At 38.4% G+C, this 14813-nt stretch overlaps 1 protein-coding gene across 4 annotated transcripts in view; it reads left to right on the forward strand.

The window, feature by feature from the left end:
- LOC138031474 (TNF receptor-associated factor 2-like) overlaps positions 1 to 14317 on the forward strand; it is a 527459-nt gene extending 513142 nt beyond the window's left edge. For 3 of the 4 annotated variants that reach the window (XM_068879165.1, XM_068879169.1, XM_068879172.1), the window contains 7 exons: positions 1193 to 1351; positions 2995 to 3046; positions 7065 to 7169; positions 8022 to 8186; positions 9016 to 9093; positions 9994 to 10083; positions 11345 to 14317. In XM_068879165.1, coding sequence (XP_068735266.1) covers positions 1193 to 1351; positions 2995 to 3046; positions 7065 to 7169; positions 8022 to 8186; positions 9016 to 9093; positions 9994 to 10083; positions 11345 to 12376 — 1681 coding nt within the window. In that variant the 3' untranslated portion in view covers positions 12377 to 14317. Of the gene's footprint in view, positions 1 to 1192; positions 1352 to 1514; positions 1620 to 2994; positions 3047 to 7064; positions 7170 to 8021; positions 8187 to 9015; positions 9094 to 9993; positions 10084 to 11344 lie in introns of those variants that run through there. The other variant, XM_068879178.1, reaches the window with a different exon arrangement.
- Positions 14318 to 14813: the final 496 nt, after the last annotated feature.

The following is a 14813-nucleotide window of genomic DNA, read 5'->3' on the forward strand; positions in this document are numbered from 1 at the left end:
TGTTCGAAATATAAAGAAATGTATGGAAAATATTGAAGAGTCCTAATATAGTAAACTTACATCGAGAAATGACTATGTTAAAGCTCAAAATAACCTCAGTTGTTGTGTATTGTCATTTCTGCGGCTGAAAATGGTGAATTTGAGCGATTTGGTGGGTTTTCCGTTGACTGTTACTACACGTCCTTAGAAGGACGAACTTAGCACGTGTATGCACATTATATTTAAAAATCGCTTTTTAATAACTTTTTTAACGAGAAGATTACTTAAAAGTTAGACGAAATCAATTTATCTGAATATGAATATATATGAATGATCAATCAAAATATTGTACGTGAACTGTACGTACCTTCGGGATCTTCCTTAAAGATGAACGCCATCATGCAGGCATGCAGTTTGAACGCATGGTGCCACTTTATTTCCAGGCCCTTCCTCACTATTTTAGCGCGGTTTACAGGATGGAATGCAGGGTAAAGCGCCATTCTCATCCGGTTGGCTTTTCAGTAAATTCGGAAAATCGCTTATATACCTTTATGCCACGATAATTCATAAGATCCGGATCGCTTATTTTAGACATTTATGGCTTGTTTGAGATGGTATTCAATTCTTTGTGAGTTGTTGTAGATATTTTTGAGGTGGTGTTTTAGGTCGTTCCATGTTGTAGTAACTACGTTCTAATTCAATACGATTCGATTTTATACCTGTTGTAATCGGTCGAAAATATGACCCCCCCCCCAAAAAAAAACCGTTAATTTTCCACCCAATCTAATTAAATCCTTGTTTTTCAAATGCTTTCACGGAATTCCTTTTGGTCACATTGCATCAGATCATGTTAATGCTATTTATATTCCTTTTACACATGACGTCAAGGCTTAATGTCGTCATGTTCAGTTTCAGTAAACTGTTTTAGAGTAGTTTATGTAACGTTTTATGCCTGGGAAGAATATGGAATTAAGTATACTCTACAAATCCATCATATTCCCCCTAAGCATAATTAACCAGCAAATTATTGTAATTTCACATTTATTATTTTTTGATCGAGGTGGCATTTTGCGGAGTCAGCAAATTTTTAATGTCAAGAAAATTGCTGATAAAGCTAAGTTTACTCATTCAGGGAAAAGTTGCATCCAGACGTACAGTGACTGTGATATTTTATTGAATTTGTTGCTATACTTGTTTCTATTCTTTTAAATAGTTTCCTGACCATGCCTGGATACAATTTGGCACCAGTGGATCGATTAAATATCGACGCAAGGATTTTGTGCCCTAAATGTGAAGGAATTTTGAAAGAAGCTGTACAGGCCATAGTATGCGGTCACAGATACTGTAAAACATGCATAGATATGATACTGAGGTAAGGATTCCCACAACAGCTTGTAAAACACGGATAAACGGAAAGGCAGTGCCTTTCGAAACATTGTTTTTTTTTCTCAGTATATTCCTTCACCGTTATATAAGCCTTGCTCTTTTTAGCTTTTTATAACATCTATATTGCTGATAAGGTCCTTCACCAGAATCCGGTGCTTTCGTTTTGTTTCCCTGGTCGTTGCTAAAAGAAATCAAGGTCAAAGTGAACGACAAGCTTTGTTCAAATGTTTGCCAAAGCTGTTGCCGCAAGCTTGGTAAGTCGTTCTAACATCCTTTTGGCTCATTAAAGTGTGGAATGAAAAGATATGACCGACACTAAGAACGGCTGTCATAGGTGTTAAGGCGGTTCAGCAATTTAGAGGAAATGTCTCATTATAACAATTAACTCTGTTACATAGGTTCACGTAACAGCAATCTTATGGTACCAAACGAAACACCGATAATTGCTCAACAAGATGCACTCATCGACGTGACGTAATAGATTACCATGGAAACAAAAGAGCCACTTTAAAACATCCTATACTTTGTATTAAACGCTTATATTTCAAAAACGAACTCAGTGACCCCTATTTTTTATTGCTGGAAAGCGATTAGCAAGCTAAAATAAAACTTTCTGCAAAGTTACAAAAAAATTATGTGTAGCAGATTCACAGTCACCTTAAAATGCTCCAGTGGTTAAGGTGGCTCTAAATCTGCTCAAGTTTTTAAACTTTGCATAGTGGGGTGGTTGGATTTGATGTTGACGTACTGTAATACGTTGTTTGGTTTCATGTATGGTATATGTTTTCCCGTGTTTAGATCTAGTGTGACGTCAAGGAAATTGACCACTTTTCTGTTGGCTTTGATTGTAATTCGTAGGTCGTTCTCCTGGAAGGTTTTGCAAATGTCATTCTTCATATTTTCAATTTGCCTTGGTGTCCCTTTGACCATGCCCAGTCCATCTTCTCTGTACAATCCAAAGGATGACCCACATACCACCAACAATTCACATAATTCTGCCCCATCGAAGCTCCTCATCGTTACATCGAAACCGCTGTTACTATCTTTCTTCCTCCAAGGTTCTTTTCCTTTGAACACTATCGTGCGTTTTGCGTGGATGATGATATCTTTCTCGCAATCTTGTATGGTGTTAAACTGCTTTGCGAAGTCAATAGCTTTTAGTAGTAGCTTTTCTGTTATGGATGGATAGAATTCTACGATATCAAATCCAATGAAACATCAGTTCTGCTTGTTGGGGAATGATCTGAACCATCCAAGTACTTCTCTAGTGCTTTTCCACAGGTTTATTTCGGTTGCCTTTACGATGTTCTTTACCAATCTGCTTAGTATAACTTTACTCACAAGCCCTATTTCTGATTTCGTTGGACATATTAATCTTCATACTGGTGCGTTTGGGAAGTTTGGCTTGTGGTCTTTAAGATTGATTAATACTTCTTTTTCTGCTAGACATTCTATACGATCTTCGAGTTAAAATTCTTTGGCAATTTGTCTTGCTTCTCTGTTTATGGAGAGTATTTCGCTCAATTTTTTCCTGATCATATAATATCAATATTTAATATAATATAATCATAATCATTTAATATAAATTATATCGAAGTAACCGAAATTCCCATATTTATGTGATTTCAGCCATGAAGTTGGAAAATGTGTTATTGATGGATCAGTCATTTTAAAAGAACAGGTTCGTTAAACTTTAATTTTACAGTGTGTATTATTCGTTTAGAAATCCATTTATTTTACGTCAGTGTCCAATTAGAAGATTTTGCTGCTTTAGTCACCCCACTCTTGCGAGTCTATTTCTGAAGAAAGGAAGACGTGATGCTATATATCTGGACTAAAAACGAAATAATAATGCAAGACTGGTCGTACGGCTGAGAGGAAATATTTTTTTTTGAAGAAAACTAGGTATAAGATTACAGATAATGTATATATAGATGATATATGTATAGGGTACAGATAAATATTATTTGCAATTCTTCTATTTTGTTTATACCTATGGGTTCAAGTGTTTGGCTCCTGTCAGGCTTTGCGTATGGATTGAGCCTCATGAGATGTGTGGATGAGTTCCAAGTCGTGGGGCGTGTGGTTATTGTTGGTGAAATGTACAGAAACAGTTGTTTGTCTTGAAGAAGTGGGTCTGTCAACGGATCGGTGTTCCTTGAAACGGTCTTTAAGATTTTTTGATCGCAGTCACTAAAACATGGAACGACCTAAAACCACCTACAACCATCTACAACAACCTACAACCACCTCAAAAACAAGGCGGCACCCAACGAGAATGTAGTTCAAAACCAGTTAAACATAGCATTGTTTTAAACGTATTTCCGTACTTAAACGGTAGATATAGGCATAATTTTATCCCCTAAAAATTTTTCATCTGTTCGGATTACCTAGCTGAAAGTCTAGTGATCCGAAAATTATAGGGATCAAAACTTACCTTTTCGAAACCTTCAGCCAGAAAAAAGGCTCTCGAAAATTCTAGGTGACCTTTAAATTGGGGTAAAAATCCGTTAAAAATTGGCAATTGTACCATTTTTCAGACGTTCGAAAATCCTAGGAGAGGCAGGCAAGCAAGACATTTTACAACAAATGTTCCGAAAATTCTAGATTTCAAATCGTCTTCCGAACAGATATTTTCCGAAAATTGACGTTGGGTGCCCTTGCAAAAAAATCAACAACCACCTGCAACCACCTCAAAAAAATCTACAACAACTCACAAAGAATCGAATACCATCTTAACAAGCCATAATTGTCTTAAATTAGCGAGACGACAATATGTCACGTACATGAAATACAAGAATTCAGTGAACAAAACCTCCACCTCTCCTAGAATCGTTCTATTGAAATTTTATACTCCCTCATCAGTCGTAAAGACTTAGAAAGAACTTTACAAACTGAAATGTCAAGTCACAAAAAATAGTAAAATAAAATAGCAATAATGATAACTTCATTATCCATACTCGTAGTCAGTCATTGGCAATATGGGTGATATAAAATATTTAAAATATGTACAGGATGAATTAAAATCTGTCAAGTTACGCGATTGACTTGGGTTTTTCTATCCTGGGTACCAGACGTTTTGTCTCACATTTCATTTGTTTATGTAATGGCCCCAAGGCAGGGTTTTTCTCTCTCTCGGAGTGTGCTTCACTGCCGTTTTGTTTGATAACAGAGATGGAAGATTGGAGAGATTGGAAGATTAAGGAGACTGGTGAAAACATATTTTGTTTTGCCTATGTTTCCGCATTCCAAAACGTAAGTTTAGATGTTGTTGAGGTGGTTGTAGGTAGTTGTAGATGGTTGAAGAATTTTTTTGAGGTGGTTGTAGGTCGTTTTAGGCCGTTCCATGTTTTAGTAACTACGATTTTTTGAGTTACAGCCAATGTGGTGTGGAATTTGTCTTGTCTAACGTGTGGTCAGTTCGTCCGTCAGTCATGTAATTGCATGTGATGCAGTTAGTTCCGCCTTTGTATGATCCTTTAAGAGGCTGTGTTTGCGGGCTGTAATCTCAAAAAAGTCTTATTTACATGATACACTGTACACACTGCAACAAACAATACACAGGAGAGACAAAACGCAGACTTGAAGAACGTTTCAACGAACACCGACGCCCCGTTGACAGACGCCCCGGATCACGGATTTCTTCAGCGTGGATTATGGATTTTGTTTGTTTTGAAGTGCGGATCGCGGAAATTAACTTGGCGGTCTGTTTCAATTTTTTTTGCCTGACGTTAGAGCTAGACTAGGTCAACATATCTTAGACCTTGAATGTAATCTCCAGGAACCCAGGATTTCGGGTTCCGGCCAGACAAAAAGCTATTGGACTCACCAGACCCTCGCCACGTGTAAAGGCTGGTTTCAATATCATTGCGGTCGCAGACGATCGCGGATAGCAGATCGCAGAAAGCTCTGCGATCGTCTGCGATCCTGCGATCATATGGAAACCAAAGCTCTGCGATCTGCGATCGAAACGTATCCCCTATTATTTTTAATTCTGACCCATGATTCAACGCTTCTTAGCAACAAAGCCCGAATGTTCGTTTATGTTCGTTACTCTCTGTCAGAAACACGAAGTTCTCTCACCAGTGTGTGGAAAGCCCTAAGTTCTTGTCCCTTCACAAATATTTTTCGAACCCAAAACCGATCTTTCCTTCGGTTTTGAAGCTGATGATGTCGTCGCGTCAGGACTAAAAGAAGAAATAAATTTGCTTGCAGCAAACTTTCAGAAATTTCCTCCTCGATGTCCGCCATGTTGTTTGCTGCGATTTTGACAACACGCGGGTCCACGCGGGTACATTTGACATTTCCGCTGACCGAAATGTATGGCTACAGTCGGCTCTGCGATCGTTTGCGATCGTCTGAGATCAACATGGAGGGTCAGGTCATTGAGATCATTGAGACAAAGACCATCGATTGCGTCGCATTTTTTTACCGAGAAGGTGCCAAAGGCGATGACTTCCTTCATGATTTAAAAAAGTTTCGGTGCTGTTTCGATTCCAGCAGTTGGAAAAGCGTAGTGAGACTACACGAGCATCTGAGGTTTACGGATTCTTACGTTTTATACTACGAGATTTCTGTTGTCTTTGGACTAGATTTCTTTAATAATTACAAAGTAGTGGTCATGGTGGAGATTAAACTTAAGATTTCGCTACACTCTTTTAAAAATGGTAACTTGACATTTCAAGGACCTGGGCGCCAAGTGCGGATAAACAGTAGGCTAATTTCATGAAAGGTATTTCTTTAACGCCAGTTAAGTTACTGAATGTTCTTAGGTACTCACTTCTCTAACAGCACCGCGGATTCAGATTTTTGTAAAACTATCTGCGGATTGGTGGATTTTGCGAAAAATTAGCACGGATCGATGTATTTGCTGCCCCCTATTCTCCCCCCTCCGTGAGGTTCCATACGCAAAGCCCGAGAATTCTAATCGACAGGGGCCAAACACTTGAACCCAAAAGTACAAACAAGTATAAACAAAAGAGAAGAATTGTAAACAATATTTATCTGTAACCCTATACATATATCATCTATATATACATTATCTGTAATCTTATACCTATTTTTTTTTATGGCTTGTATTTGAATTTCAAACAATTGTAACGGCAAATCATTTAATTCCCTGTAGAAGTCAGGCCTTGCCTGACGAAGTATTGGTTAAACAACAAAAAAACATATATCCTTTTAGCCGTACGACTATTGTAGTCTTGCATTATTATTTTGCTTTTAGTCTACAAATTATTTGCTGGTTAGATCTCCCAAGATCCGGCACTTGTACTTTGCTCAGCTGACCCTGACGTTTATATATCTGGGAAACTTTATCAATTGGCCAGTTTCGTATTCCAACGGTTGGATTGGATCGAGCATGAAATGGAGGCTAAAGAGGGGGATTCTTTTCACATGCCAATGCCTTTCCCAGCGTTAGCCTCCATTTCATGCTAGATCCAGTCTAACCGCGAGAATACCTTTTAAAGGCACCCAAAAAAAAAATTCAGGTGGCTCTAGTGGAATTTGAACCTATATCCTCTGCGATACCAGTCCAATTCTCTCTTTACGGGTAATACAGCTATTTCAATTCCTTATCTTCTTTTTCGATTGTGAGAGAAGAAATGGTTAAACCAATTGGATTATATGTGGTGACAACCTTTGACAAGTTCCAACACACATTGTTCGTTTATTGGGCCTGTTTATTCGTGTTTTAGGTGTTTTTGGACCGATTTGTAGAGCGTGAGATTCAGTCACTCCTGATTCACTGCGAAAATCATGAACATGGTTGCCAATGGGAAGGAGAGCTTCGGAAACGAGAAGTAAGAATAGCTTATTTAAGGAAGCCTCTGTTAACGCTAATCGCCTGCCCAAAGGACCATCTGTGTTTTACCAAAACTGGAATAGAAATTTTCCGGTCAAAAATAAAGTGAAATTCTTGCGAGGTTGGGCGGGCGTTCCGGCATCTCTCAACAACCCTTATTTTTTATGATTTGGCGTGTGAAACGTGTCAACACAGTTGGCTTGAATTAGCCATCCGGAATTGGTGTTTCTTTACCAGATGAAATTGTCGAAATCTCTTGAACAAAGGTTTTTTTTGAAGACTGGAAAGCGCCAAACTTTTCTGATGAACTGTAAAAACAAACCTTCAGCTAAGATCCTTTTTTTGATTCACGGCACCCTCGTTGTCGACGTATTTTCGTCTCTGGTCAAATGAATAGCGTTAGTGTTGGGAGCGCGAATGGAATATCGCTGTAGTCAGCAACTACTCAATCATGCTGAAATAAAAACTGCTTTGTCCATTTAATGAGGATTATTTATATTCCTTTACTGTGGTGTTCACATACCACCTTTTAGTTTTCCAAAAGCAGCTACGAATTGAAAAAAAAAAAGGGGAAAAAAAAACATTTCAACGCGAAATCATCTTCACTTACAGTGGCAAAACGACTATTGGCGGCCATTTTGTTCGTCGAGGTGATTAACGGCTGATAATCCGAGATAGCGAGCCAATGAGAGCGCGCGATTTCGTATAATCACCTGTGTATTTATACTGAAGCAAATTAGTCGCAAATGACGGCTTTAGCCGCTGTTAATTCAAAACCTTTCGCTCGATTTAACATTTCTTGTGCATTTTCGTGACATGTTTTTAATTAATCACATTACTTTTCTGGCAGGCTCATTATCCGGAATGTAAATTTGTCCGTGTACCCTGCGTACACCCTGAATGCGGTCAACTGGTAACTAGAGCAAATTTAGCAGAACATCTTGAGACGGTGTGTCAGTACAGGATGGAAAAATGTGATTATTGCGAATCTCCAGTGGTCTGTGCAGCTATGAAGGTAACCAAACATCTTATGATTGTCTTCTTCTTGCATTGAAATTGTAGCCTTTAAAGTGATTTTCGCTGTTTAATGACCTAAATGAAGACCGACTGCAGACAAATTAGACAGTAGTTGTCCCGAACAAGGTGCTATTTATTTTTAAACAAGTGAGGCATCCTCCTTTAATTACCTCTCCCTCGATGATTAGGAATAAACTACGAGATGGACAATTTTGGTTAGGAATCTCTGTGTGTGATTTATTGAACAGTGCTAGCTATACACATTACCTTGTTACCTCTCTGCAAGTGATTTCATATAAGGTAACATCAGGAGCCATCTGGAGCGTGCAACTTCCATACAGCGTCTGTGAAACGGCGTTTTCACAAGTAGATTTATTTTTAGACTAGCCCTTCCCGCGAATTAGGTCAAAAAACAAAGGCGTCAGCTTAATTTCATGTAATTGGTCATCGGGCTCCTGTGGGAGTCTCATTCGCGGGAAATTCAATCTAAAAATAAATCGGTCTGTGAAAACGCCGTTACACGAACACAGTAGAGTTGTAGGCTCCGGGTCATGGGTTCCTGGTAACATTATCCCCTATTAACGAAGATTTGACGCCCGTGATGTAGTAGACAGAAGGGCTGTTGGTCCTTCATTGTCCTCAACAACATTTATTTTCAGGACAACGCTCACCACGATCTTATTCAGTGCACTGGTGTGTTGTATGACTGCTAAGTTGAAACCAATTCTGCACTAGTACGACTCCTCACTGATTTAACTCCTCGATACTGAAACCGTTTACGTGAATCAACTTAGCAGACGTCTTTACTAATTTTCCAATTTATGTAGGAACATCAAGATACTGAATGTCCGTCGGTACCAATTACTTGCCCAGAATGCCACAAGGAAGGTATACCACGTGTTCAGGTAAGAAAAAAAACACAGCCAAATTTCAATAATGAACCTTTTTTTAAAAACAGTTTTAAGCTAATTGAGTTAGTTTCTAATGAAACTGTGCTTTGTCCGTGGGTGTTTGAAACAAAATCGCTCTGACAAAAGGCTAGCGCTAGAAATGTCAGCTTTCCTTTCTCCTCACAGTGGTCAACTTACTTTTAGTGACTCACTTGATGATACAAAATTCTCGTGCCTACATCACAGGCAGCCCAGGTGCACGTGTGTGCCATACCGTGCGACGATCAGACTAACGGCGATGTAATTAAAAAAAATAAAAAAGAAAACAGTTACACAATATGCTCATAAATTTCGGAGAAAGAAGATCGATATTTAGAACCTGGACTGATTGTCAAAGAAATGAGTAAATTTTAGATTTAACTGCTCTCCCCAATTTTCCTTTCTTTCTTTTTTAATTTTTTTAAAAATTTTCTGTTTATTATCATTAGTATAATTATCATTATTTTATTGTGGGATCTTTTCGAATGTTCAATCCTCTACTTTCTAAAATCCCATCACGAATGCACCTTTTCTATCCCCCAAAATTTTGCATAATCATTGTTTTCGATTTCTATTGAGACACGAAGATGTCTCAAGAGAAATCGAAAACAATGGCTATGCATTTTTTTTTTTTGTGGGGGGGGGGTGGGGGGTAGAAGAGGTGTATTATGGGATTTGAGAAAGTAGAGAATTAAGACATAATCATCCCTTGTAACGACCACCAGTATCGATTAGCTTGTGCTATTTGTAGGTATCTACAAAGTAAACATGTTTAGTGTACTGTAGCACTTGTAAACTAAATCAAGTTAAAGTTGAAGTTGAGAAATGGCAAGACAAAAATAGAAGGCCAATCGGAAACTTCTTTAATTTTTTTAGATGTCTGCCCACATCGATCCAATGAGTGGTGACTGTGAGGAAATGCAATTGTATTGCCCTTTGAAACAAATCGGATGTTCGGAAACGAAGGTGGGTTTACTTTTAGCGGACATTTTGTGATGAACTTCCATGTTTCTCATAACCGAAACAAAAGCAAGTCAATGCATCGTATAATGCTGTAATTGATGACGATAATCAATCGGTTAGTGCGCGGCCTTGGTGCAAGAAGTCCTGAGTTCCCGGATCTTACAATCCTTGTTTCGACTTCTTTCCGTTCTGTGTAGCTTTAAATACCCGTAAAACCATAGCCTATGGTAAAACGGAGCTCTGATGTAGCTATTTATTGTATGATATCAACAGACAGACAGCACCAGTTAGTATACTCAATCAGTTTGTTAAAACAAGTCAGATTCATAACTACAGAACTAGATCTAGATCTGTTTCTATCGACTCGCTTTATGTTAGGTTCTCTAGAATTGATAAAATGTATCACTTTTTCTCGAGAATTGGAGCCCATATTTGGAACTCTATTTCTTATTCGATTAAACTACTTAGACCGTCGTTCGTCCTTTCGTAAAACGATAAAGGAATTATTACTAAATTTCTTGCGGTCAGAAGATGATTATGTCGAAGTCTCCCGTCTTATTAAGCTATTTAATACTTTAGGTTAGCCTCTTGTCATAATCTTAATTCACTCGCTTTATTTTATGTTAGTTTATTCTATTTACTGTATATAGTAATGTCTTCACTGTTATTTAGTCCATCTATAGATAAACCTTGTGCTTGTAATATGTCCTCAGTTTTCCCCGCCTCGATTAGTTTATAAGCTATTTGCGGGGGGAAAGTAATGTAAGTACTTATTATTTCTAATTTGCAATAAAATTTGCTGTTGTTGTTGATGGAGGGGGGGGGTGGGGAGTAAAATAAGCGCACGGTCGTCGACCTCAGGTTTGTCAGTTGAACTACTGTTACTAGTTATCGACGTTAAATATGGTGGCTTTACTTTTTTAATAGCTGTAGATAAAATATGATCGGGAGATCTTTCGGCTCGCCGTTGTACCCATACAGATCGGGCACTAATATTTTATCGCACTTGTGAAATAAAGGAATAAATGGAATACAGTAGAGATCTGTCTCAAAAGTTAATGAAGACTAATTAGCTGAGCCGGAGTTTGTAATAAAAGTTAATTCTACTGTTTAAGAATTCATCAACCCCAGTTGATTTGTATTGGAATTTACAGTGGATTGCCCGTGACTCAAATAGTACCTGCAGGAAAACCGTCACATACCTTTCCTGAAACCTTTCTTGATCTTCATCTACCTCTTTTGACTGTTTTTTTTTTTCCGGCAGATGATGAAGTTGCAAGAGAGAAAACTTCACGAAGAGACGAATACAGCAGGGCATGTAGCACTTCTGTTTCAAACTGTTATGCAACTTTTCTCTATAGTTGGAAGCACTAGAATGCAAGAGTCTAATCATGTGACTACTAATGACGCGAAGTTTCCTTCGCAAAAAGAACTAGAGCGTTTTGTCAAACAAGTGGAAGATGTCTTAAAGGAGAATAGAGAAATGAAGTCAAAATTATCAAAGCAAGACGAGAGAATACAACACTTGGAGAGTACAAGACAGCACAGTTTCGCTTCAAGTGCATCATATCAAGACACAGAAGTAACTACTGAGCTTTCGCGGAAATTAAACAACGAAGAAGCAAAAATAGCCGATCTGGAACTTTTGATCGTTGAGGGGAATAAAATCAGCGAAGAACTTCAGCGCCAAGTTTGGAATGTAGCAGAAAGACAAGACGCTTTCAATGGAACAGCCACCCGACTTCAGAGAGAGATCGAGTCCATGAGTCATTCACTGGCCTTGCGAAACGTGATGATGAGTGATTTGAATGATTTAACAGGACAGCAGCCGGTAACTAGTTACGATGGAGTCCTTATATGGAAAATTTCCGACCTCGCGCGCAAACGACAGGATGCAATCTCAGGCAGACAGGTGTCCCTTTACAGCCCTTGCTTTTACACCGGTCGTTATGGATACAAAATGTGCGCGCGCATCTATTTGAATGGGGACGGTATGGGCAAGGGAACCCACATTTCCTTGTTTTTTGCTGTCATGCGTGGTGAATATGACGCTTTGCTCCGCTGGCCATTCAGACAAAAGGTTACATTCATGTTACTAGATCAGAACAACGTGGAACACGTGATTGATTCGTTTAGACCCGATCCAAACAGTTCATCCTTCCAGAGACCAAGAAGAGAGACAAACATTCCGAGTGGGTGCCCGATGTTTTGTCCTCTGTCCGAGTTCAACAATCACGCCTATGTTATGGATGATGCTATGTTCCTGAAAGTTATAGTGGATACTACCGATTTATAATCATAACCGTCATCCAAATTACATCATTGTAGTTACAAGTCAAGAAAAACGACAAAAACGTGGCATGAACTCCTTCAAAGTCAAGCAAATATTCAGCATGTAGGATTTTGAAAAGACTCAGCTGTGTGCATTAATTATGTATGCACAAATTTTCAACTTAAAAAGGAGTTGAAAGATACAAGGAGACATGTATTTCCTTATAATTTTCAAAATTTAACTTATCTATCTATCTATCACGGGCGTTGTTTAGTGGCTATCAAAAGCTGTTAGAAATGAATGGTCAGGAATAGCCTTACGGACATCTTGTCTGGCCAACGTAGATCCAAATATTGCGACAAATTCTTCATTTGTAAGGCCACCAAACTTTAAAATGTTTATTTATATTGTCGTTTAACGTTTTTTTCCTATTTGCTGTACCGAAAACGGAAACCAATTGACCGCATGTACGCCGGTGCGGCCGTGTTTCCGTTTTGACCAATCCGTATCTTGGCACAACACTATTTAGAACATATTTATTCTTTAATCCCTAGGTATCACGTACCTTTTGTTTTACCTCATTTTCTTTGATTTTAAAAGTTAGAAAGGAGTAGTCTTTTCAGTGAAAACTGGTGAAATGGAAAGTTGACCATCGCATTTCATTCACGGATTTTGCGTTTTAATTTTGATACGATTAGAAAACGAAACAGGGGGAAGTAAGTTGGAAAAGCTTCATCAATTTTAAGGGAATAAAAAAGTAAAAGATTTTCCCACCATAAATGGGTTCATAGCTAGGACTGTCCACAAGACGCTTCCATTTTTTTAAAAAAAAGTTGCTCCAAATTTTCCAGAAAGTTGTTCAAGGAATCTAAAAGTTACTCAAAAATTGTCATGTTGGTTTTCATATATTCACCACAAAAGTGGCTAATTACTTAAGCCCTTTACTGTTTCCACATTTGCTTCAACTTGCATTCAACACTTCAACTGTCATTCAACATCGATTCAACATTTATTTTGATGTAGAAAATGTTGGATGAAGTTAAAGCCGTTCAAATAGTTCTTTCGACACGCGTGCTCACATCTGGACGGGAGAGTCTGGTTTCTTGTTCTTAGTTCTCGCGAAAGGCTGTTCCAAAGTACAGCGCCACTATACATAGCTAAAGCTATTTTTATAATAGTTTGTGCGTGGTAATGGAACATTTAGTTTGTTCTCAGAGTCTCTTAATTATAAGTAGTTTGACGCTTTTCAAACTTAAAACACAACTTAGTATTCTGGTGCAGAGACATAAAAATTATTGTAGCTCTTTGTATTTGCTGCTGGCAAGATAGATTTCTCCATCCTAGAGGCTTGAAACAAGTAACCAGCATCGGCGTCATAGTAAGAATAAGTCAAAACACGGGCTGCTCTATTTTGTAATTTCTGCACTTTATTCTGTAAAGTTATCCCACAGTTTCCCCGAACAATGATGCAATAGCCAAAATGAGGCTGAGTTAGAGCTTGATATGTTAGATGCATGGGAGCTTGAGGAATAAAGTGTCTTATGCGTTTTATCGCCCCAATGCCAGAAACGCCTTTCTTTGTTAGTTTATCGATGTGACTGCTCCAATCAAATTTGAACGTTATCAATAGCAATTGTCGGGGAATCCGTGAGATCACTAAGCCTCTGCCTTGCTCCAATGAGCATGCACTAGGGTTTCGTCATATTTAGAGAAAGCTTTTGAAGATTTTCTAAATCTTGATTCAGATAGAACTGAATATTGTCTACACTAGAGCCTGTATATGTCAAACGGGTGTCATCAGCGTACATCCTGGGCTCGCAAGTGAGTAAATATTTAGGAATATCATTGATATATGTTTGAAAGGCGATCGTGCTCGAAAGGGTTTTCAGCTGAGCGCCCGTGCACTGAGCAGCGTCAGCTTATGATTCAAATGGGTCACCAGAAATAAACAAATACCGCTAATTTCGCTCACCTCTCTCCTAATTCCTATATATAAGGAATATAAATGGACATCTCCTATTCACGGAAACTACTAAAATTCTACACAAACGGTTTAACGGTCACTTAAATCCGTTTGTGTTGGTCTGTAGCTCCACTCGCGCGCGGACCAGGAGCTTCGAACGAGGTCAAATCTCTTTACCTTTAATTTGTTACGGATGACAACCAGCTTTTTCGTAAGATCTTTCTTTTATTATGCACTTCCTGTACTTTACAAATCTCATCGAATGGTTGGATTGCCTGAGCAACCAACCCATCATGAAGTTGTTTGTTATATGGATCTTTAGAGCAGAAGGACGGTGCTTACTAATTGAAAGCTATTTTTGCCCGGTTTACTGACTATGCGGGAAAAGCAGATCTTAACAAGTGATATTGAAATCCAAAAAGAAAATTGGGGGTAACCACGCATTTTTCGAAGAAAATTAATCAACAATATTTGTAAAGGGCTTTAAAATACAAAGCA

The sequence above is a fragment of the Montipora capricornis genome, chromosome 2, assembly GCF_036669925.1.
Source record: "Montipora capricornis isolate CH-2021 chromosome 2, ASM3666992v2, whole genome shotgun sequence".
Classification (NCBI taxonomy): Eukaryota; Metazoa; Cnidaria; class Anthozoa; order Scleractinia; family Acroporidae; genus Montipora; species Montipora capricornis.